Source organism: Notolepis coatsorum (genome assembly GCF_963971535.1).
Source record: "Notolepis coatsorum genome assembly, chromosome: 2".
In the NCBI taxonomy this organism is placed as follows: domain Eukaryota; kingdom Metazoa; phylum Chordata; class Actinopteri; order Aulopiformes; family Paralepididae; genus Notolepis; species Notolepis coatsorum.
Window position 1 is genome coordinate 128,477,155 of NC_140166.1, and position 25,483 is coordinate 128,502,637.

At 49.4% G+C, this 25,483-nt stretch overlaps 1 protein-coding gene across 1 annotated transcript; it reads left to right on the plus strand.

Moving 5' to 3' along the window:
• Nucleotides 1-15,194: 15,194 nt before the first annotated feature.
• On the plus strand, nt 15,195-24,942 carry LOC311223511 (trypsin-like; the record flags this gene model as incomplete). Its single annotated transcript, XM_084308294.1, has 7 exons — nt 15,195-15,234; nt 17,381-17,440; nt 22,400-22,476; nt 22,982-23,001; nt 23,253-23,416; nt 23,949-24,085; nt 24,790-24,942. The coding sequence occupies 7 exons, from the start codon at nt 15,195-15,197 to the stop codon at nt 24,940-24,942; spliced, it is 651 nt and encodes a 216-aa protein (XP_084164420.1).
• Between the last annotated feature and the right edge of the window lie 541 nt (nt 24,943-25,483).

Consider the following 25,483-nt stretch of genomic DNA (forward strand, 5'->3'; position numbering starts at 1 on the left):
TCTGGGGGGAGTTACAAGTGCAGCATAATTTCGTGCTTTGCCCACAGGAAGCGAACTGGCCCTACCCAAGGCGAGGGCTCCCTAGCCCAGAGACACTGTTTGTAAGGAGGGGGAGCTGGATGTGAAGCGAAGTCAAAACGACCGTTCACAGAAAGGCGAGGGCTCCCTAGCCCAAAGACACTGTTTGTAAGGAGGGGGAGCTGGATGTGAAGCGAAGTCAAAACGACCGTTCACAGAAAGGCGAGGGCTCCCTAGCCCAAAGACACTGTTTGTAAGGAGGGGGAGCTGGATGTGAAGCGAAGTCAAAACGACCGTTCACAGAAAGGCGAGGGCTCCCTAGCCCAAAGACACTGTTTGTAAGGAGCGGGAGCTGGATGTGAAGTGAAGTCAAAAACGACCGTTCACAGAAAGGCGAGGGCTCCCTAGCCCAGAGACACTGTTTGTAAGGAGGGGAGACGATGTGAAGCGAAGTCAAAACGACCGTTCACAGAAAAGCGAGGGCTCCCTAGCCCAAAGACACTGTTTGTAAGGAGGGGGAGCTGGATGTGAAGCGAAGTCAAAACGACCGTTCACAGAAAGGCGAGGGCTCCCTAGCCCAGAGACACTGTTTGTAAGGAGGGGGAGCTGGATGTGAAGCGAAGTCAAAACGACCGTTCACAGAAAGGCGAGGGCTCCCTAGCCCAAAGACACTGTTTGTAAGGAGCGGGAGCTGGATGTGAAGCGAAGTCAAAAACGACCGTTCACAGAAAGGCGAGGGCTCCCTAGCCCAAAGACACTGTTTGTAAGGAGGGGGAGCTGGATGTGAAGCGAAGTCAAAACGACCGTTCACAGAAAGGCGAGGGCTCCCTAGCCCAAAGACACTGTTTGTAAGGAGCGGGAGCTGGATGTGAAGCGAAGTCAAAAACGACCGTTCACAGAAAGGCGAGGGCTCCCTAGCCCAGAGACACTGTTTGTAAGGAGGGGAGACGATGTGAAGCGAAGTCAAAACGACCGTTCACAGAAAGGCGAGGGCTCCCTAGCCCAAAGACACTGTTTGTAAGGAGGGGGAGCTGGATGTGAAGCGAAGTCAAAACGACCGTTCACAGAAAGGCGAGGGCTCCCTAGCCCAAATACACTGTTTGTAAGGAGGGGGAGCTGGATGTGAAGCGAAGTCAAAACGACCGTTCACAGAAAGGCGAGGGCTCCCTAGCCCAAAGACACTGTTTGTAAGGAGCGGGAGCTGGATGTGAAGCGAAGTCAAAAACGACCGTTCACAGAAAGGCGAGGGCTCCCTAGCCCAGAGACACTGTTTGTAAGGAGGGGAGACGATGTGAAGCGAAGTCAAAACGACCGTTCACAGAAAAGCGAGGGCTCCCTAGCCCAGAGACACTGTTTGTAAGGAGGAGAGACTGGATGTGAAGCGCAGTCAAAAAGACCGTTCACAGAACTGGAAGCTAACTAGCACTACATCGGCTAACAAGCCAGTGCTAACACCCATGAGCTGGCCCTAGCCAGACGGAAGACCCATGAGCTGGCCAGACGGAAGCTAACTAGCACGACATCGGCTAACAAGCCAGTGCTAACACCCATGAGCTGGCCGTAGCCAGACGAGAGCCAACTAGCTCACCACAGGCTAACAAAGCCAGGAGCTAACAGCAGGCGAAGTAGCCGGAGCTAGCGACCAATGCTAGCTCAGGAGGAGCTGGCACAACCAAAGCTAGCACAAGAGAAGCTAGTTCGCATCTTGAGACATCTCAAAAGACTGGAGATTCCCGAAAGGGCCTCAATGGCGCAACGGATGGAAAGAGGAGTAAGCACCCCCGGTCAAGATCCAGGGGATAACATGGTGGAAAGACTGATCCCACAGGTGCGAGACGGGAGCATGTCTCTCAGTGTTGCAGCCGAATCAGTCATGAATGGAACACCCATGCAGGGATCATGCTTTCTGCTTGAAAAGCTATTCGGAGGAGTCCCAGGGGGTAACCTACTGGCAGCCCGATGCGCAGCATGGTCACAAGACCAGCTACGTATCGAGTGTAGGCTGTATGACCAAGTCATAATGCTATCTGACAAAAGGGGGGCCTCCCAGGAGCCTCCCCCGAAAACAACCAAGGAGAGAACAAGGAAGAAGAATTACATATACCTACCTCCAGACGAGTGGGCCGCATTAACCCCAGAACAGCAAGCAGAAAGGAAGGCAACAAGGGAGGAATTCAAATCCCGGAAGAAGAATTACATATACCTACCTCCAGACGAGTGGGCCGCATTAACCCCAGAACAGCAAGCAGAAAGGAAGGCAACAAGGGAGGAATTCAAATCCCGGAAGAAGAATTACCTATACCTACCTCCAGACGAGTAGGCCGCACTAACCCCCGAGCAGCAAGCAGAGATAGGGGCAACAAAGGGAGAAATTACCTTCGGGGGCCCTGACACATGACACTCAAGCTAGTGCAACCTGCACTTGACGGGAGAAACATGGGGGAGAAACTAACCCCAGAACAGCAAGCAGAGATGAGGGCAACAAAGGGAGAAATTACCTTCGGGGGCCCTGACACGTGACACTCAAGCAAGTGCAAACTGCACTTGACATACCGCTCATCTGTCAAGAGGAAGAATATGTAGTGTTATTGTCATTTAGGAAGGAACATGATATAGAATACTACATGCATTTTGTATATATTTTAAGTATAATATGTAAAGATGTCCGTCCTTGCTCTAAACCCAGAGTAAAGTAAAGTGAATTTGTAATCTATTTCATTCAGAAGGGATTTCCTGACAGCAACCATTTGGTAGGTTAGCACCCTACCAACCATATCAGCTGCATGAGATGTACACTCACCAGCGCCTATGGGTAACAAATTGAGACTCTGCAAACTCTCATCGAGCTTAGCACCTTGACGCGGGAGGACAGAGCGAGCATCAGGGTCTCCGTATCCGACGGGCCTATCAGATTTGTGGAGACTTGGAAGCCTCAGCATACAGGACGCTGTGGTGCTTAGGCGGCCAAGTCACTGGTTTATAGGTCTGTCAAAACGGATTGGAGGTTCCGGGGCTTAGAACATGAGTTCAAGTGAGTTGGGCTGTATACTAATTAAATAGGTATCAACAGCCGAAAGAATATTAACTGAAATAACTGCTGTCAGGTGTCTCTGGAGTAGAATTAGTTACAGATTTGAGTCAACCTTACTCAAGATTGGTCTTATCGGCAGAACCTCTCCAACCAAGACTCTTCCTAATGTTCGAGATCTGGAACACTGGTGACGTAGATGGTCTGCAGAGCGCAGCAGACAGCCAAAAGTATATTGGTAAAAAATCTATCAGGAACAAGAGAGGGTTGATAAGTAACGACTTGAAGTAGCGGTTACTCATGACTAAAAAGTTACGTAATGTTTTCTTACAGTCAAAAACGTAGAAGGTTCTACTTAAAGAAAGAATCACAATTAAAGTATATTTTTGTGAAATACGGTAAAAAGGTTTACTCATGACTTGAGGTAACTAAATGCTTACTTAAAGTCAGAACTTAAGTAGAAAAAACTCTACTTTGTGAATAGCAGGCTGAAATAGCCATTGCAAATAGCAGGCTGAAATAGCCATTGCGAATAGCAGGCTGAAATAGCCATTGCGAATAGCAGGCTGAAATAGCCATTGCGAATAGCAGGCTGAAATAGCCATTGCGAATAGCAGGCTGAAATAGCCATTGCGAATAGCAGGCTGAAATAGCCATTGCGAGCAGGCTGAAATAGCCATTGCGAATAGGAGCGAATAGCAGGCTAACTAGCCATTGCGAACAGGACGAGGCTACTCACATGATCAGACAGGTATATGATAACCTTGGACATGCCGGAAGTAGGAGGATGTTGGTATACCTGAGAACTAACAACATTCTCATACATAAAGCCAAACAAAGAGCGATAACAGTCCGAAAGGCCTGTGAACAATGTGGGCTGGTAAAGGTGCGCTGGTAAAGGGACAAAACCTGAACCAGTGCCGCATTCTTAGACAGGGGGGGCTGTCCCCCGAAGTCAGTGGACGACGCAGCGAATGGCAAGAAGGAATATACTGACTCAGGTCAGAAATCGGAAATGGAGGAAGACCGGGATAGGTCAAGCTACAGAGCATCCTCAGGGTCCTCATCTAGACCTCCCAGACCTCCCAGACCTCCCAGACCTCCCAGACCTCCCAGACCTCCCAGACCTCCTAGACCTCCCAGACCGGACAGAGAGACATCGGCCTGGACCCAGGTTACAGGGCGACGAGAGCCCTGAATGGACCTGAAAGAGAGAAAAGAAATGAGTCCTCTGTGGACTGTATCTGTGATGTCCTGCGAGGCCTACGGACAGGGTCACACGATAGGTCAAGCTCCAGAGCATCCTCAAGGTCCTCATCTAGACCTCCCAGACCTCCCAGACCTCCCAGACCTCCCAGACCTCCCAGACCTCCTAGACCTCCCAGACCGGACAGAGAGACATCGGCCTGGACCCAGGTTACAGGGCGACGAGAGCCCTGAATGGACCTGAAAGAGAGAAAAGAAATGAGTCCTCTGTGGACTGTATCTGTGATGTCCTGCGAGGCCTACGGACAGGGTCACACGATAGGTCAAGCTCCAGAGCATCCTCAAGGTCCTCATCTAGACCTCCTAGACCTCCCAGACCGGACAGAGAGACATCGGCCTGGACCCAGGTTACAGGGCGACGAGAGCCCTGAATGGACCTGAAAGAGAGAGAAGAAATGAGTCCTCTGTGGACTGTATCTGTGATGTCCTGCGAGACCTACGGACAGGGTCACACGACCAGGCCAACCACACTTCAATAGAGGACTGCCGCTACAATTCTCGGGAACCCGTGGGGGTCGCCCGAGAAGTGACAAATCAACCTACCTCAAACTATGGGAAAGATCCAAGAGGTCAGAGGGGGTGACCCCAAGATGACCAAGATGACCAAGGTGACCCCAAGATGACCAAGATGACCAAGATGACCAAGATGACGAAGACGACAACAACCTGGGTGCATCGGCCGGGAACAACAGATGCAAGTCTTCCCGCCGGATACCAAGCAACAACGTGACCCCTATCCTGTCGAGCCGTCCAGCCAGGGAACAACAGATGCAAGTCTTCCCGCCGGCTACCAGGGTAACAAGGTACCGAGATGGCAGAGGGGGTGTGGAGAGTCACAGCCACGTGACCCCACAATCGCCATCTCGTCCCCCAGTACAGACGCCATTAAGACAATGGAAAATGACCGCCCAGGATGACAGAGTGGGTGTGAAGTGCCACAGAACAAGTGACACTTTTTGACAATGACATCCTGAGTCGTTCCAATATAGCCGTATATACCTATTTTTCACATGTAATCATATGCTTCATTATTCAATTATTCAATTGATGATGGACAATGATCTCACAGGATGGCAGAGTGGGTGTGAAGTGCCACAGAACAAGTGACACTTTTGGACAATGACATCCTGAGTCGTTCCTATATGACCAGTATAAATCTTTAAACTGAACTCTGGAAAAATAGCTCTATGATGGCTCTACTTATAAAAAATGGAACTGAGCCTTTAAATGTCTCCATAGAACAGAGTGTAGTGTTATATACAGTACACACTCTGTAGTGTTATATACAGTATACACTCTGTAGTGTTATATACAGTATACACTCTGAAGTGTTATATACAGTACACACTCTGTAGTGTTATATACAGTATACAGTACACACTCTGTAGTGTTATATACAGTACACACTCTGTAGTGTTATATACAGTACACACTATGTAGTGTTATATACAGTACACACTCTGTAGTGTTATTGTGAAGTGTCACAAAACAAGCGACACTTTTGGACAATGACATCCTGAGTCGTTCCTGTGTGACCAGTACAAATCTTTAAACTGAACTCTGGAAAAATAGCTCTATGATGGCTCTACTTATAAAAAAATAGAACTGAACCTTTAATATCTCCATAAAGAGAGGTCTGTTCTCCACAGTTCTTCACAGGCAAAAGGGAGGAAACCTGCGGAATGTGGGCCCCAGTGAAGGAGATAGAGAGCTGTAAGATGTTAACCCTTTCAGACGGGAAGGGTTGCTGGTTGAAGTCTTGAATCAGAAGAGGAAGGAGAGGAGAGCAGACTATAATGACTATAATGTAATGTAAACTAATGTAATATAGTACACCGAGTACTGTATTGTACCTGTAACCTATTGTACCTGTATATATCTGTATATGTATGTGTTGGGCTATGTAAGATATATTACGGCAGTCTGCCTCGTCCTCGTCTCAGAACGAAAGAGGCCCCATGCAGTAGGGAAGTGACCGGCTGGAATGCAAGGCCAAGAAGAGGGAGCTCTAGTCAGAGGGGCATTGTATTCTTATGAATTACTTGATTTGATATGTAACTGCAAAGTAACTAAATAACTGAAGGAGGGATATGACACGTACTGTACAGTGATTGGAGCTATGTACTGATGATGGCGTGACGTGACGGACCTTATAAAAAGGGCCAACTGGCGAGAGCACAGCGGATTTTTTACACTGAGCTGGAGAGAGAAGAAGAATGGTGCCTACAGACTTTTTTGAGAGATGAGAAGAATGCTGCCAGACACGGGGCACAAGCCGTGCAGAGATGAGATGTTTTGTTCTGTGCATATTTTAAACTGAATTGGGTGCTTTCCACTTCAGTATCTTTTTGTAACTAGCTTTTTCTAATTAAAATTACCTCTTTTATAAATATGATTTGTATCCTTTCTTCTGACCAGACGACCGGGTAAGCATGAAATGTGTTTTGCATTGTAACTTCACCCCATGCATTTTTTGATTAATGATGTAAAATAGAATAATAGGCTTTATCCCTACGGAGTAAAAGGAGACTTATGATTATGCATTAAGGACTAAAGGTGCATTCTGTATAATGGGATTATCAAGTAAAGCCATATAGTGATACTACGTGTACATAGGATAGGGAAAATGGACCTCATCTAAGTAAAGAGAGTCCTTCCCAGTGCAAATAGAATAAAAATATACCCCGCAACTCCATTTAATCAACTGTATTACTGGAGGGGACGGGGGGTTCCTGTGTGTGAGCCGAGGTCTGCTGAGTTTAAGCCCTGAACGTTATAGACAAATTGAGTCCTAGAGGTCTCACGCTTCGCGGGACGCTGCTTGAAGCTGGGATTCGGACTAAAGAGTTATGGGATAATCAATCTGACCTCGGTTTACGACCAGGAACCCCCCGTCCCCTCCAGTAATACAGTTGATTAAATGGAGTTGCGGGGTATATTTTTATTCTATTTGCACTGGGAAGGACTCTCTTTACTTAGATGAGGTCCATTTTCCCTATCCTATGTACACGTAGTATCACTATATGGCTTTACTTGATAATCCCATTATACAGAATGCACCTTTAGTCCTTAATGCATAATCATAAGTCTCCTTTTACTCCGTAGGGATAAAGCCTATTATTCTATTTTACATCATTAATCAAAAAATGCATGGGGTGAAGTTACAATGCAAAACACATTTCATGCTTACCCGGTCGTCTGGTCAGAAGAAAGGATACAAATCATATTTATAAAAGAGGTAATTTTAATTAGAAAAAGCTAGTTACAAAAAGATACTGAAGTGGAAAGCACCCAATTCAGTTTAAAATATGCACAGAACAAAACATCTCATCTCTGCACGGCTTGTGCCCCGTGTCTGGCAGCATTCTTCTCATCTCTCAAAAAAGTCTGTAGGCACCATTCTTCTTCTCTCTCCAGCTCAGTGTAAAAAATCCGCTGTGCTCTCGCCAGTTGGCCCTTTTTATAAGGTCCGTCACGTCACGCCATCATCAGTACATAGCTCCAATCACTGTACAGTACGTGTCATATCCCTCCTTCAGTTATTTAGTTACTTTGCAGTTACATATCAAATCAAGTAATTCATAAGAATACAATGCCCCTCTGACTAGAGCTCCCTCTTCTTGGCCTTGCATTCCAGCCGGTCACTTCCCTACTGCATGGGGCCTCTTTCGTTCTGAGACGAGGACGAGGCAGACTGCCGTAATATATCTTACATAGCCCAACACATACATATACAGATATATACAGGTACAATAGGTTACAGGTACAATACAGTACTCGGTGTACTATATTACATTAGTTTACATTACATTATAGTCATTATAGTCTGCTCTCCTCTCCTTCCTCTTCTGATTCAAGACTTCAACCAGCAACCCTTCCCGTCTGAAAGGGTTAACATCTTACAGCTCTCTATCTCCTTCACTGGGGCCCACATTCCGCAGGTTTCCTCCCTTTTGCCTGTGAAGAACTGTGGAGAACAGACCTCTCTTTATGGAGATATTAAAGGTTCAGTTCTATTTTTTTATAAGTAGAGCCATCATAGAGCTATTTTTCCAGAGTTCAGTTTAAAGATTTGTACTGGTCACACAGGAACGACTCAGGATGTCATTGTCCAAAAGTGTCGCTTGTTTTGTGACACTTCACAATAACACTACAGAGTGTGTACTGTATATAACACTACATAGTGTGTACTGTATATAACACTACAGAGTGTGTACTGTATATAACACTACAGAGTGTGTACTGTATACTGTATATAACACTACAGAGTGTGTACTGTATATAACACTTCAGAGTGTATACTGTATATAACACTACAGAGTGTATACTGTATATAACACTACAGAGTGTGTACTGTATATAACACTACACTCTGTTCTATGGAGACATTTAAAGGCTCAGTTCCATTTTTTATAAGTAGAGCCATCATAGAGCTATTTTTCCAGAGTTCAGTTTAAAGATTTATACTGGTCATATAGGAACGACTCAGGATGTCATTGTCCAAAAGTGTCACTTGTTCTGTGGCACTTCACACCCACTCTGCCATCCTGTGAGATCATTGTCCATCATCAATTGAATAATTGAATAATGAAGCATATGATTACATGTGAAAAATAGGTATATACGGCTATATTGGAACGACTCAGGATGTCATTGTCAAAAAGTGTCACTTGTTCTGTGGCACTTCACACCCACTCTGTCATCCTGGGCGGTCATTTTCCATTGTCTTAATGGCGTCTGTACTGGGGGACGAGATGGCGATTGTGGGGTCACGTGGCTGTGACTCTCCACAGGAGTAAAGGAGTTCAATGGGAATTTTATAAAGAACAACACATTATTATCACACTCAAAAGAAATTAACAGTGGGCCCACATTAGCAAATAAAAGTCCTAGCTACTGTAAAGCCGGCTTGAAATGGTTGGGGCGCCCCTATACACTGCTGCCAGCGTTAGTTCAAAGCACAGTCTCTGGAGCTCTCGTTACAGATGTCTTTCTTCCTCCGTGGAAACGCTGAAGAGGAAGCCCCTCCCTGCTGCACAGCGCTCTGAACTCATTCTTCTTCACCTGTGGCTCCCTGCCCAATCGTGACCACCAGCTGTTACGTTCTGGACACCGACCTCGGTCGGTGACCACCCACATTCCTGGCATATGTCACTGGGCTTGTCACCTGTCATTTCCCTGTCAATTAGTGCTGTCACTTAGGGGTGGTTCCTGATTGGCTGTCACGGGGGTGTGTGTGGAATGTTGGTATTTGGTGTCTATGTAACATACCTCTCTTCTGCTTGTCCATTGTCAGGTCTTCACTAATTGCGTTCGGGGATAACGCGGACGGTTCTACTCTGGACCTCCAATAAGCTCCCATTTACCTTATTTTCCACTTGTGCTATTAGCACTTGTTCTCTCTTAGAATTTACTCTGTGTTCTTACTATTAAAGTCGAACCTGTTCAAGAGTAAACACTCTCTGTCTCTGTGATTGCCTTCACCCATTGGAATTCACCTACCTGCATTCTGACAGAAGACCTGACCATCAGAATTCCATGGAGGCCATCATGGAGATGCTCCGGACGCAGGGAGCAGCCCAGACACGGATGGAGGAACATCAGCAGCTGGTCAGCGCCGAGTTAATCCGACTCAATGGGGTCGTCGGATCATCCCAAGCGGTGGCGCAGTCGGCGTTGGCCACAGCCCGACAAGCCCAAGAAGGAGTGGCTGGTGTTCAGTCGGCGGCGGGAGAAGCAGCGCTCCACGCAGAGGAGAGTCGGGGGGTGTTCGGGGTCCAGGAGCGGTCCCGCGAACCACATCTGCAGGCGCCCGCTCGCTATGACGGATCACCGGATGGTTGTCGGGAATTCATCACCCAGTGTCTACTTGTTTTCCGGCTGCAACCACGATCATTTCCATCGGAGACAGCGCAGGTAGCGTATATTATCACACTGCTCACCGGTCAAGCTCTCTCCTGGGCTACGGCGGAATTAGAGGCAGGGGCGATAATCTGCGACAGTCTGGACGCCTTTACCCGGGAATTGAGAAGAGTATTCGATACTTCCCGGGTACTCTCGATCTTCGAGGCTGGTGGTCGTCTTCTCGACTGCCGGCAGGGCCTCCGCACGGTCGCAGCTTATGCTATCAATTTTCGGATCTTGGCTCGGGAGACAGCTTGGGCGGAGAGCGTCTGCGTGGTTCTGTTCGTCAGGGGACTTTCAGCGCGGATGCGAGATGCGCTCTCCGCGCGTGAGATCCCCGAGCAGCTGGAAGTGCTGATCAACACCACCATCAAGATGGACAATCGGCACCGGGAGAGGGAGAAGGAGCATGTCAACAACACCCAGCCCCAGGTATGTTTTCCTTCTTCTCCTGGTGTTGATAATTCCATGCATTACACGAGTGGGCCACTGGGTGATGAATCCATGCAGCTTGGAGCGCTGTCGCTCTCGGACGACGAGAGGCAGCGCTTCATCAAAGAGCGACGCTGCTTCCGGTGCGGCCGCACCGGTCACCGCTTCGGCAGCTGTCGGGTCCAGGCTGTATCGGCTCGGCGCCAATCGGGGATGGAAGGTGCGCCGTCGGGCTTCGAAAAGGCGCCAGCAGGTGGGCTCATTCCTGCCAAAACCACGGATTCTCGTACATTTTTTGAGGTGGCGATCAACTGTGGGGGTGACATTAGGGGAACTAAGGCTCTCATTGACTCAGGGGCGGCGGGCAATTTTATTCATGTGGGATTGGTGAAGGAGTGGGGAACCCCAGTGGAGGATTTAGGGGTTTCCTTACCAGTTTATGCCCTGGACGGTCGGCCTCTGGGCAGTGGGAGCGTCACCCAGCGCACAGTTCCCTTACACATCCGGGTGGAGGGTGGGGAGTGGGAATGGGTTACTTTTTTTGTCATCTTTTCCCCCTATTCTGTCATGGTGTTGGGTCATCCCTGGTTGTCATCATGTGTTCGTGTCATTAATTGGAGCACGGGCGAACTCTCAACGGCGGCCGACGTCAAGTCGATCGTCAGCGGGAGTTTGCCCAAACCCTTGTCTCCCCCCCCCTCTTCTCTTTTGTCTCCTCCCTCTTTCTCCAGGATGGTGGGGAGCGTGGCAGATTCTGATCTACCCTCTAATCCCGATTTAATAGGGGTGCCTGAGATCTATTGGGACCTGGCGGACGTTTTTAGCAAGACGCGTGCTAAAGCACTTCCGCCTCATAGATCATACGACTGTCCCATTAATCTTCTACCCGGTACCTCCCCGCCTCGCGGGCGAATGTTCTCTCTCTCACGCCCCGAAACCTTGGCCATGAACACCTACATAGAGGAGGCATTGCTTGCGGGGCACATACGCCCTTCCACTTCCCCTGCCGGCGCTGGCTTCTTCTTTGTTGATAAAAAGGATGGGGATCAGCGCCCATGCATTGATTATAGGGGATTGAATGACGTTTCCATCAAGAACCGATATCCTTTACCCCTCATGGACACGGCCTTTGAGTGCTTACAGGGGGCACAGGTCTTTTCTAAACTTGACTTACGTAATGCATACAACCTGGTCAGGATTAGAGAGGGAGACGAGTGGAAGACTGCATTTAACACACCCAATGGGCACTATGAGTATTTGGTCATGCCCTTTGGTTTGGCTAATGCTCCGGCAGTCTTCCAAGCCCTGGTTAACGACGTGCTGCGAGACTTGATTGGGGTGTCGGTGTTTGTCTACTTAGATGATATCCTGATTTTTTCTCGCGATATGGTGCAACACCAAATGCACGTTCGGGAGGTGCTAGACCGTCTCCTCAAGCATCAACTATTCGTTAAGGCTGAGAAGTGTGTGTTTCACACGGACACCGTGTCCTTCCTGGGCTTTGTGTTGACGAAGGGCGATCTGCGCATGGATCCAGCCAAGGTGAGTGCAGTTTTGGACTGGCCACGGCCTTCGTCGCTCAAACGGTTTTTGGGCTTTGCAAATTTTTACAGACGCTTTATTCGCAATTTTAGCGCCTTAGCCAATCCCTTAACAGCTCTCACTAAGGCCTCTCTCCCTGGCTTTGAATGGTCGCCTAGGGCTGAGTCGGCCTTCTGCGATCTTAAACGTCGTTTTACACCCGCTCCTGTATTGATCCGCCATGACGCGGAGGTTCCGTTCATTGTGGAAGTGGATGCCTCTGACGTCGCGGTGGGGGGGGTGCTCTCTCAGAGATGCTTAAAGGATGGGAAAGTGCACCCGTGTGCTTTTTTTTCTCGCCGTCTGTCACCAGCCGAGCGTAATTACGACGTGGGTAATTGGGAGTTATTGGCGATCAAATTGGCACTGGAGGAGTGGAGACATTGGTTAGAGGGGGCGGCACATCCTTTCATTATTTGGACTGATCATAAGAACTTGGCTTACATCCAAGGGGCTAAACGCCTTAACGCTCGCCAGGCCAGGTGGACGTTGTTCTTCACACGATTTCGATATACCATCTCCTATAGACCCGGCTCCAAGAATATCAAACCTGACGCGTTGTCGCGCCAGTTTGATCTTCCTGGTCGGGAGGAGCAGCCCCATCCCATTATTCCACCGGCCTTGATTTTGGCACCCGTGTCTTGGGGCATAGAGAAGGTGGTAAGGTCGGCGCTAACGCGGGAGCCCGATCCTGGTGAGGGTCCTCCGGGACGGTCGTATGTTCCCAAGGTGGCGCGCTCACGCTTGCTACAGTGGGCACATGCGTCATCCCTCACCAGCCACCCAGGGGCAACCAGGACCCTGGAATTTATCCGTAGGAGGTTCTGGTGGCCGACAGTGGAGGGGGATACGCGTTCCTTTGTGGCGGCCTGTCCGGTGTGCGCACGTAGTAAGACCTCTCGACGGGCACCGGCGGGTCTCCTCCGACCACTTCCTATTCCTAAACGACCCTGGTCACACATATCTCTGGACTTTATTTCTGGTCTTCCCCTTTCGGACGGATTCACCACCATCTTGGTGGTGGTGGATCGGTTCTCTAAGGCGGCTCACTTTGTCCCTCTCCCCAAGCTTCCTTCGGCCCGGGAGACTGCTGATTTAATTATACAGCATGTCTTTCGGGTCCACGGGCTGCCAGTAGATATCGTGTCGGACCGGGGTCCTCAGTTCGCCTCCAGGTTCTGGAAGGCGTTTGCCGCCGGCCTCGGCGCCTCTGTCAGTCTGTCGTCTGGGTTCCATCCACAGTCGAACGGGCAGACGGAGAGGGTCAACCAGGATTTGGAGGGGGTCTTGAGATGTTACGTTGCCGGTAGTCCGGCAACGTGGAGTAGGAGGTTGGCTTGGGCTGAGTACGCGCATAATACCCTTCTCTCCTCTTCTACCGGTATGTCTCCCTTTCAGTGCCAGTATGGTTTTCAACCTCCTCTGTTTCCCGAGCAGGAGCAGGAGGCGGAGGTGCCCTCGGCCCAGGCACATGTGGCTCGCTGTCGCAGGACGTGGAAACAGGTTCGGAAGGCGCTACAGAAGGTTTCGGTTAGTACCCAACGGCAGGCTAACCGTAAGCGTCGTCCGGCCCCCTGGCGGCACCTGTATCCTGTCTCACTATGAAGCGTCAATGTTTAGGATAGGGAGAATCAGAGAGCAGCAAGTTAATAGTCAATGTCGGGGTAGGGAGGATCAAAGAGAACCGCACGTTAAGTGTCCATGTCCGGGTAGGGATGATCAAGAGCGGTCACCCGGTTACAACGTCCTCGTGAACACAGGGAATGCAAAAGATTACTAGATTAATAGTCAGACATATTCAGGTGGCTACATAATGATAAAGTTTCTTATCTTTATCTTATCCTACCCTACCATTAAAGGGGAACTACGCCCAAGGATTATGCATGTTATTCCTGTGATCTAAGTCAGTTAATAAATATCAGTGAACATGAACAACTCTCCTAATTCTGTGCAATTTTGTGATGTGATCAGGTATAAAGTCTGAAGCTGCTTCATAGATGAATTGGAGAAGATGCGGTAAAGATGACACTGAGAGCACCCAGGCGAATATGAGTATACAGCAAAATGTTCTGTTTCAGAGCTGAGAACATTACTATAGAATTAAGCTCATTTAGTTATAAAAACTCAAACAAAGATTTAGTAGGTCCACAAAATCACTCCCATTCATTGTCTATAGAACAGCTCCATATGTTATACCTGATGACATCACAAGAGTGTTACTTCGGTCACAAATACTGTACTTTGCTAATAACGTATTCAATTCTTAATTTGGGTGGTGTTCCCTAACCTGAACCGTGATGGTAAAATAGCTAGTCAAGCAAAGTCAGGATGTGGAACATGATTTTGTGCTGTGTATTGTATGAATATAATCAAACATAATATAATAGAATTTGTATGTAATACTGTACACTGGTAGAGGGCTACATGTAATCTTACCTTAAAAGAAGACCATATACACTATATACATATTTTGTGTGTGTCTGGTCTGGAGTTTTGTGATCATGGAGTGTTGCATCATGGAGTGTTTAGCATTAATTACCTGCTGTGAGACCTCTTACAATCTTTTGCAGACATGTGGAAAAACAAATAGTTTGCTACTATTCAGTGCCAACATCACAGATGTTTATTCACTCACATTTCATGGCGGCTTTACTTTCAAGGGCAACGTTTGGAAAATAAACGAGGGATGGCGGCGGTCCAAAAGCCTGATTGCTGATAGTCATCACAAGCCCAATGTGTGGAATTGAGGTGTATAGATGTACAGAAGAGGTGTTTGGGGGCCTTGGCAGATAGGGGAACGGGGACATGATAGGACGGTGGGGGGGGGGGGGGCAGAGTGTTCGAGGACAGAAAGGTTCATCAAGGTTCAGGGGGAGGGAAGAAGGGAGCTGGGCCAGGAGGGTAGAATATAAATGGAATCCAGGGTGTGTCCAGGTGTCTTCTGATTCAGCTTTCACCAGACGCTATGAAACTGCTGGCCCTGATACTGTTGGTGGGAGCTGCTGGTAAATACACCCATATAGTAAATAGACCAATATTATACATTATACATTATACACACTCACATTAACACTCACATGCATGCAGCACGCATCTCCATGTACGCCCACTTTGGCGCACACACATACACAGTACACCCACACATACTGTACAGTATAATACACGCACACGCACGCACACACACACACACACACACACACACACACACACACACACACACACACACACACACACACACACACACACACACACACACACACACGTAAAACCGGTTGTGGTAACACATAGTAAAATATCAAAAGTTATGCAGGCCTTAAGACAAATCTCTCTCTCTCTCTTACTCTCTCTATCTCCCCTCTAAATATCTCTCTCTCTTTCTCTCCCTTCTAAATCTCTCTATCGCTGTCTCTCTCTCTCTCTCTCTCTCTTCCTGATAGTAAGTTAGCAGGCCTAGATAACCTGGATAGTAAAGTGCTGAGAATGACTGCTGGTATCATAGCATCTCCTATATGTCATATTATGAATAGATGTTTGGATGTGGGCCTATTTCCAAAGATGTGGAAGGAGGCTAAGGTTTTTCCTTTACCTAAGGATACCAAAGCTGCTTTTAATGAGGGAAATTCTAGACCTATACTGTAAGTATTTTACCTGCCTTGAGCAAAATCATGGAAAAGTTGGTGCATTCACAAATTCAAGAGTATTTTGTTTCAAACAAGCTTGCAACAGATTCTCAACATGCCTATAGAGCTGGTCACTCTACTTCTACTGCCTTGATACAGATGACTGATGACTGGCTTAAAGCTATAGATAACTCTATGTTGGTGGGAGCTGTGCTGTTAGATTTTAGTGCTGCATTTGATGTGCTGGACCATTGTCTACTGGTTGAGAAACTTAAATGTTATGGTTTTAACTCTTCTGCTTTAAAGTGGATACTAAGTTATTTGTCCTCTAGATCACAGAAGGTGTATCTAAATGGCAGCCTGTCCAGTAGCAGAGGTCTAGAGTGTGGCGTGCCGCAAGGAAGTTGCCTAGGACCTTTGCTCTTCTCTGTATTTACTAATGACCTATCTTGGGCTACCAAATGTGCTACAACAGTTCTTTATGCAGATGATTCAACATTGTATTACGCTGCACCATCATGCAATGTACTTAATGAAGTTTTGAGTAGAGAACTTAAAGTTGTGCATGACTGGGTAGTATGTAATAGACTTGTCCTTAATATCTCCAAGACTAAATGTATTGTGCTGGGAACAAGGCACAGGTTATCTACAAATCCAAAGCTTCATTTAAACTTGTGTAATTCAGCAGTTCAACAAGTTGAAAGTACTAAACTCATTGGAGTGATGCTGGATTGCACTCTGTCTTGGCATATTAATTATATTGTTTTAAAAATGTGAAGAGCAATTGGTATTTCCAGGAAATGTGCTTCTTTTGTTGCCCGTTTAGTTTTATGTCATCTTGACTATTGCTCTGCAATGTGGTCATCTGCTGCCAGTGGTGACCTCAGGAAGCTCCAGGTGGTCCAGAACAGGGCAGCACGGTTGGTACTAGGCTGCTCACTAAGGTCTAATGTGAGCCGTATGCATGCCCGCCTCTCTTGGCTTAACGTTGAAAATAGATTGTCTTTTAATATACTTGTGCTGTTCAAGTTGGTCATGAGCAGTAAAACTCCTGTTTTTATACATAATCAGATTATTAGTAATACTGCGCACGAGCATTACACTAGAGGTTCCAGTAGTGGGCAGCTTGAATTGCCAGGTCCTAGAACCAGCGCTTTGGGGAGATCTTTTATTTTTAGAGCATTAACTCTTTGGAATGGCCTGCCTCGGAACCTCTGCTGCATTTACAGTAGATTCACTTTTTAAAAGAATCTTAAATTGTTTTTAAATTGTTTTTAACACTGTAAAGTAATTTTTTGTTTTTGTTTTACACTAATGTAATTGTAGCTATCTTAATTGTTACAGTAGTTTCATTATGCATTGTGTGTACTGACTTTTAATAATTTAGTTTTTGCAATAGTGATTGTTTTTGTATATTATGTTTTTTTGTGTGTGGACCCCAGGAAGACTAGCTGGTTGCTATCGCACCAGCTAATGGGGATCCCTAATAAAATAAAATCAAAATCTCTCTCTCTCTCTCCCGTGTCTGCAGCGGCAGTGCCCCGTGAGGATGGGAGGATCATTGGAGGGGAGGACTGTGAGCCTCACCGCCGTCCGCCTTTTGCTTTTTCCAAATCCAACAGTGCAAAAATGCTTCCGCATTCGTCATCGGAGGTACCGTAGTGCCGTGCGGTAATGCGCCTTTCATTTTCCTTCACGCAGCGCCCAGCGGCGGCGTGCTCGCTCAGGTGCGTGTATTCTTTCGCCGGTTAAGGTTAGGCATGGTTAAGGTTAAGGTTAAGGTTAGAACGGTTAAGTTTAGGCTGTAGCGCTGAGAAGAAGGAGTCGGAGGCGGTGTCTCGAAGCTAAACTCAATTTCTTTATTCATCAGCGTAACAACAAATCGACGTAGTCGTATCGACAGTAAAATAAGAATGCCGGTGGCCGGAAGTGCCACCCTATAAATCGTCCGGGGGGAACTACCATTCCCAACGAGTTCCGTGTGAATTATGTACAGTCACTACACAAGCCCCCCCAGAATTCACCCATAGTCAAAATCCCCCCGGCGTGGGGGAACAATTGCCCGGCCCCTGCGTGTGCGGAAAGCCGGGGGCGGGGAGGGCGGAGTGGCATAAGCGCCCGCGCCGTCCACGACACCCGGGGGCACGAAACGGCCTCGGCGAGCGTGGAAAACCGGGGGCGGAGAGGGGAAAGCGTCGCAAGCGCCCGTACCCTCACCGACACCCGGGGGCGCTGGCATCGGTGAGGCCGCCGGTGGCTCTGTGGGCGGTGGCACCCGGGGCAACGGCGGACGACCCCTGCGGGGGGGAAGGGCCAACTCCAAAGGCTGTGAAACGTCTATGTGAGCGGGCTTGATCCTGTCTATCGACACGGTCTCCGTCCTACCGCCCATGTCGACCATGAGGTCCTTGTTACCGTGTCGCAGGACCCTAAACGGGCCATCATAAGGGGGGCGTAGGGGCCCCCGGTGCGCATCGTGGCGAACAAAAACATACTCCGCCGTGTGCAGGCTGCGCGGCACCCGGGAAACGGGGGTACCATGCTGCGACGTGGGAATCGGGGCGAAGGTCTGAGCCGCTTCTCGCAGGGTGGAACGCTGGCTGGCCGCGGACCAAGGGGTTGTCGCGTCCGGAATGAAATCCCCCGGGACGCGCAATGTCTGGCCGTATAACAGTTCCGCGGACGAGGCCTGCAGGTCCTCCTTGGGGGCGCTCCTAAGTCCGAGCATGACCCACGGCAGCTTATCCACCCAGTTGCCGTCCGTCAGGCCTGCGCGCAGCGCCGCCTTCATGGACCGGTGGAAACGTTCGCATAGCCCGTTGGCCTGCGGGTGGTACGCGGTTGTACGGTGCAGCTTAACCCCCAGGCCGCTGGCGACCGCGTTCCAGAGCTCTGAGGTGAACTGCGAGCCCCGGTCGGAGGAGAGGTCAGACGGGGTCCCGAAACGTGCGATCCACGTGCTGATAAAGGCGCGGGCCACGTCGGAAGAAGACGTCGAGGCGAGGGGAACGGCTTCCGGCCATCGGGTGGTCCTGTCCACCATAGTGAACAGGTAGGTAAACCCGTGAGAGGAAGGAAGCGGGCCCACGAGGTCAACATTGACGTGGTCGAACCTCCTCTCGGGAACCACGAATGTCACAAGCGGGGCCTTGGTATGTCGGTGCACTTTAGCCCGTTGGCAGGACACACACGCGTCGACCCAGGCCCTCACGTCTTTCTTGAGCCCCCGCCACACAAACTTCTGTGACACCAACCTGCTCGAAGGCTTCCTACCGGGGTGAGACAGGTCGTGCACAGCCTCGAAAGCCCGCCTGCGCCAGCCTATAGGGACCAGCGGCCGGGGTTGCCCGGTGGAGAGGTCACAGAGCAGGGACGCGCCCGAGCCGCCAATCGCGACGTCTCTGAGGCGCAGACTGGTATCCGCTGTCCTGAGGGCCTGGATGTCGTGGTCGGAGGCCTGTTCCGAGCCCATGGCGACGTAGTCGAGGCCCAGTTGCACAGCTCCGATGACGACCCTGGATAGGCAGTCTGCGACCACGTTGGCTTTCCCGGCGATATGCCGTATGTCTGTCGTGTACTCGGAAATGTACGAGAGTTGGCGCTGTTGTCGCGCGGACCACGGTTCAGCCACCTTGGACATGGAGAACGTGAGGGGTTTGTGGTCGACGAAGGCCGTAAACTCCCGGCCCTCCAGCATGAAACGAAAATGGCGCACCGCCAACCAGAGACCTAGGAGCTCTCTGTCAAATGCGCTGTACTTGCGCTCCCTGGGGGTCAGTTGACGGCTGAAAAACGCCAGCGGTTGCCAGGCGCCGTCAACGTATTGCTCATGCACTGCGCCCACCGCGTAGTCTGACGCGTCGGTGGTAATGGCGACCGGGGCCCCCGGTGACGGGTGAGCCAACATGGCTGCACCCGCCAGGGCCGCCTTGGTGGCCGCGAAGGCTGTCGTCCTCTCGGCCGTCCAGTCGACCGGCTGGTTGGGGGACTTGCCCTTCAGCGCCTCGTAAAGCGGCCGCATGGTGTGGGCCGCCCGGGGGATGAACCGGTGATAAAACGTCACCATCCCGAGAAATTCCCTGAGCGCCCGGGCCGTCGGGGGTCGTGGGAAAGCGGAAACGGCCTCCACTTTCGACGGGAGGGGGGCGGCCCCCCTCCTGTCGATGAGGTGTCCGAGGAACCGTATGGAGGTCAACCCGAACTGACACTTAGCCGGGTTGATGATTAGGCCGTTTTGGCCCAGCCTCGTAAAGAGGCATCGTAGGTGCTCAAGGTGCTCCTCGGGCGAGGAGCTGGCGACGAGGATGTCGTCCAGGTAGACAAAAATAAACGGCATGTCTCTGAGCGTCGAGTCCATTAGCCTCTGGAAAGACTGTGCCGCGTTCTTCCGTCCGAACGGCATCCGTAGGAACTCAAATAGACCGAAGGGTGTTACCACCGCCGTCTTCGGGACGTCCAAGGGGTGCACCGGCACTTGGTGGTAACCGCGTACCAGGTCTACCTTCGAAAAGAACAGCTTACCCGCCAGGTGCCCCGAGAAGTCCTGGATGTGGGGGACCGGGTAGCGGTCTGGCGTGGTAGCGTCGTTGAGGCGTCTGTAGTCCCCGCACGGTCTCCATCCCCCGTCCGGTTTGGGCACGATGTGCAGCGGCGAGGCCCAGGGGCTGTCCGAGCGTCGGACAATCCCCAACTTCTCCATGTTGGCGAACTCTGACCTAGCGACTGCTAGTCTGTCAGGGTTGAGCCGGCGGGCCCTAGCGTACACGGGAGCTCCTTGAGTCTCTATGTGATGCTCGACCCCGTGTTTGGTGGTCGCGGCCGAGAACGTAGGCTGTGTCAAGCCGGGAAACTCCCGCAGTAGGCGTTGGTACACGTCACCTTCTGCGAGCGAGCTGGCCAGCCCGCTGTATACCACTTCATTGCGCACACAAGTCAAGGAAGCGTACGTCTGGGCGTCTACCAGGCGGCCGTGCCTCACGTCCACGAGGAGCCCATGTGCGCAGAGGAAATCCGCCCCGAGTAGTGGGAACGAGACGTCGGCCGTGACAAACTCCCACGTGAACCGCTGTCCCCCGAAACACAACTCCACGGTCCTCGTGCCGTAGGTGCGGATCGGGTTACCGTTGGCGGTCGTCAGTCGCGGACCCCCCCCCCCGCCGGCGGTGTCTACCACCGTCGCCGGTAGGACGCTCCTCTGTGCCCCGGTGTCGCAGAGGAATTCTCGACCAGAGAGTGTGTCCTTAATGAAGAGTAGCCTGTTCGACGTACCTGCGCTCACGGCCGCTACTGGGCGCAGGTGTTGGCGTTTCCCGCCCTGACAAAAGTACAAGGCGGGCGGCACTTCGTTGCTTTCGCGCCGAAGCGTGCATGGAAATAACACAGGCCTGTGTCATTATTGCCGTCGGCCGCGGCGCCCCTCTCCATCTTCGCCCCTCCCCCTCTGGGCATGTGCGCCCGTGTCGGGGCCAGCACCTCTGGGGCTAAGTGCTGCGTGGCCAGGTAGAACCGATCTGCCTCCTCCGCCAGAGCACGGGGATCCACAATGTTTGTATTGGCCAGCGCCGTCTGTACCCGTGGCGGCATGTGTCTGAGGAACAGCTCTTTAAATAAAAAGTTCGGCTGCTCGGCGCCCAGTAGATTCAGCATCATTTCCATATGCGCCGACGGCTTGCTGTCTCCCAAGCCACGTATATCCAACAAACGTCGGGCCCGCTCAGACGGCGACAACTCAAAAATCCTGAGCAGGTGCGTCTTAAACGCCTCATATCTATCCCGGGCCGGCGGAGCGGTAATGAAGCCTACCGTCCTCGCCGCCGTAGTGTTGTTCAGACTCGAGACGACGTGGAAGTATCGAGCGGCGTCCTCCACGATTCCCCGTAGGGCGAATTGCGCCTCCGCCTGGGCGAACCACGCGGCCGCCGACTGCTCCCAAAACTCAGGCAGTCTGAGAAAACCAGCGTTGTTTGCCATGTTCGCCGTATTCTCCGTCTCGGAAACTTCCTCGAGACTAATGTCAGGGTCACCAGTGTAGCGCTGAGAAGAAGGAGTCGGAGGCGGTGTCTCGAAGCTAAACTCAATTTCTTTATTCATCAGCGTAACAACAAATCGACGTAGTCGTATCGACAGTAAAATAAGAATGCCGGTGGCCGGAAGTGCCACCCTATAAATCGTCCGGGGGGAACTACCATTCCCAACGAGTTCCGTGTGAATTATGTACAGTCACTACAAGGCGCTGTTAAGGAGCTGGTTAAGGTTAGAGTTTGTCAAAGAGAATGGCAATATTCTTTCTATGGTTAAGGTTAGGCATGGTTAAGGTTAAGGTTAGGCATTGTTTCGGAGTTGGTTAAGGTTAGAACGGTTAAGTTTAGGCGCTGTTAAGGAGCTGGTTAAGGTTAGAGTTTGTCAAAGAGAATGGCAATAGACAGCCTATTTCCGCGCGACAGCTCCCAAAGCGGGCCTGAAAAGAAAGGCGCTTTACCGTAGTGGCGTGCGGTGACGAATGCTTCCGCATTTTTGCACTGTTGGATTGGGAAAAAGCCACACGCCTCCCGTCCCTACATGGCATCTCTCAACTACGGCTACCACTTCTGCGGCGGCGTGCTCATCAATGAGCAGTGGGTGCTCTCCGTCGCATAATAATTCTAACTTCTAAAATATGATGGCGTTTTTTGTGACCCTGTAACCATTGTGACTACTGGTCTACTTAAAGGCTGAATCCGTGAATTTCTGACCATATCAAATCGGGGTATTATTCGCATATGTGTGATGTCACCTCCTGGATGTAAAATCAGTGTCCAATAAACTGATTGTTTGGGGGGTGGGACTCTTTACATCCTAAAGATGTTTGAATTCTGGTCCAGGCCTGTTAGAAACTCTAAAATATACAGGTAAACTTCATGTGGGTGTGAGAAATCAACATTTTACGTCTTTTATCCACAAAGTCAGGGACCAGCCCCATGCCAGTGACATCAGGGACGTTCTCTTTCTGATATCTAGCTCCAGGAGATGTGGTGCATGTTCATAAATATTGACTGAATTGTCCTGGGGCACAGGAATGGCCGACTTTAATTCAACTATTGCACTGAAGAACCATATAAGTCTGTTTTGAAATCTTTTGGACATGTATTTGCAGTTGGGAAGATATAACTTGGAGTGAGAATGTGATATATCACAAGAAACCACTCAACCTCGACTGTCTTCATCTATGAGTGAACAGAACACTCAACTTACCATCTTTAGATAATTAAGTTTGAAAACAGTGTTCCTCTGAAAACGTATATGGCTCTTCATCTCTCTCAGTTTATGTTGTGCATTACACTTTTTGTCCACGATTGCATGATTGATTCTGTTGTCCTATTTTACAGGATTTAACTCAAACCCTTTGGTCCTCTTTCTGCCCACAGCTACGACTACCAGACTCTGGACTATGACATCATGCTGATCAAGCTTTACCACCCTGTGACGGTGACCGCGGCCGTGGCGCCCATCTCCCTGCCCGAGGGGTGCACAGATGCAGGTGTCTCCTGCTCTGTGTCTGGGTGGGGTAACACTGCCATGGGAGAGGAGGGTGAGTTCATAATACTGACCTTGATCACACAGAACCTTCGCATGGATATTTGCTAGGGATGTCCGATATTATCGGCCTACCGATATTATCGGCCGATATCGGCATTAAAATGTGATATCGGAAAATATCGGTATCGGTTTTCAATTTTTTTTTTTTTTTTTTTTTACATTTCTATAACCTTTATTTACCCAGGCAAGCAAGTAAGAACAAATTCTGATTTTATTTATTGTCAAAAGTATGCATAATGTTGTGTTAATTCCACAACAAGAGATATGTAATGTTAATTACCTGAAATTATTCCATTTTTGGGGGGGGAAACCCTGCATATATCGGTATCGGTTGATATCGGTTGATATCGGTATCGGAAATTAAGAGTTGGACAATATCGGTATATCGGTATCGGTAAAAAAGCCAATATCGAGCATCCCTAATATTTGCACAAAGTCCATACTTTGGACATACTCGTGGAATCAACCTGAACCTCAAATCTATCTGTCTGTCTATCTGTGTGTTCTATCTCCATCTATTCCAGTCAATCTGCCTCACCGTCTGCAGTGTCTGGAGGTTCCTGTAGTGGAGGACCAGGACTGTGAGAATGCCTACCCTGGCATGATCACCGCCAGAATGATGTGTGCTGGTTACATGGAGGGAGGCAGAGACGCATGCAATGTAAGTTCTCTCTCACAATGGCTCCATTCATTCTATAGTATGTGGAGGGATCTACACAGTACATCCTCCTGCCCGCTAAAAATTCCTAGTTGACTGACAGCGATGGGATTTCGTGGACTATAATTGATTATGTCTGTTTCAATTGACAACTCTATCAAAGAGCAAATCTGCAAATATTATTGTGACGCCAGAGATGTGCTTCTATAATTCCCCCAGAAATAACACACATTCAACATGAAAACTAAAATAAAAGAATGAATCTTAGTTGACTATAGTACCCAGACGTCGGCTTCCCACCCGCTGACACTGCCAATTGTGTCAGTATGGACGGCCGACCAAGCCGGAGGCACCACAGCTGGATTCGATCCCCACTGTCTCTGTGGTGGTAGACAGACGCTTAGTCCGCTGCGCTACCCGGCCGCCCTATTCCTTATTTTATTTAACTTTTTTTTCTTCTTTTTTTTACAGTAAATCCTCTTTGTATTTTTTCATTGTTATTCTTTGATTATTTTATATTATTCGAAATAAACCATTCATTGTAGTTGTATTGACACACTCCCTCTCTCTGCGTCTGTCTGTCTGTCTGTCTGTCTGTCTGTCTGTCTGTCTGTCTGTCTGTCTGTCTGTCTGTCTGTCTGTCTGTCTGTCTGTCTGTCTGTCTGTCTGTCTGTCTGTCTGTCTGTCTGTCTGTCTGTCTGTCTCAGGGCGACTCTGGCAGTCCTCTGGTGTGTTCGGGGAACGTCCACGGTCTGGTGTCCTGGGGTCGAGGTTGTGCCGAGCCCAACTCCCCCGGTGTCTACGTCAAACTCTGCACGTTGCTCCCATGGATCGAAGACATTCTGGCAACCAACGCCTAATACAGTTGTCTGTCCTCTCTCCTCACGTGTCTCATTTATCATACTCCTCTCCATATCTCCCTTCACAGCTAATCTGAAGTGATTATTCCCCCTCCCTTTTTTCTCTCACTTTCATACATTTTCTCTCACTCACAAACTCTCTTTCCCCCCCCCCTCTCACTGCTGGACTCAGCATAGATTTAACAAAATGTAAAGACACTGAATAAAGTCAGCCGTTATGCATTCATCCAGAATTTCAACCTTGTCTTGTTTCCACGATGATGGCACGCACAATAAGAAAATCACAGCTCGATACTGCTTAGAACTGAAAATCATGGGTTTATTTGTTAAAACCATTTTATTACTATGTAACAAACCTGGGTCAGATACTATTCGCAAATAATTCTCAGATACTCCACCGCAAAACAATATTTGGTTAATTTGGTAGAATGTGATTCAGCTACAAATATGTCTACTGTCATCTAGGTTTAGGGAGAAGCCCCACCATGGAAATGCAATGAGTGCCACAAGGTTTAGACTTGTGTAAAACTATTTACCATAC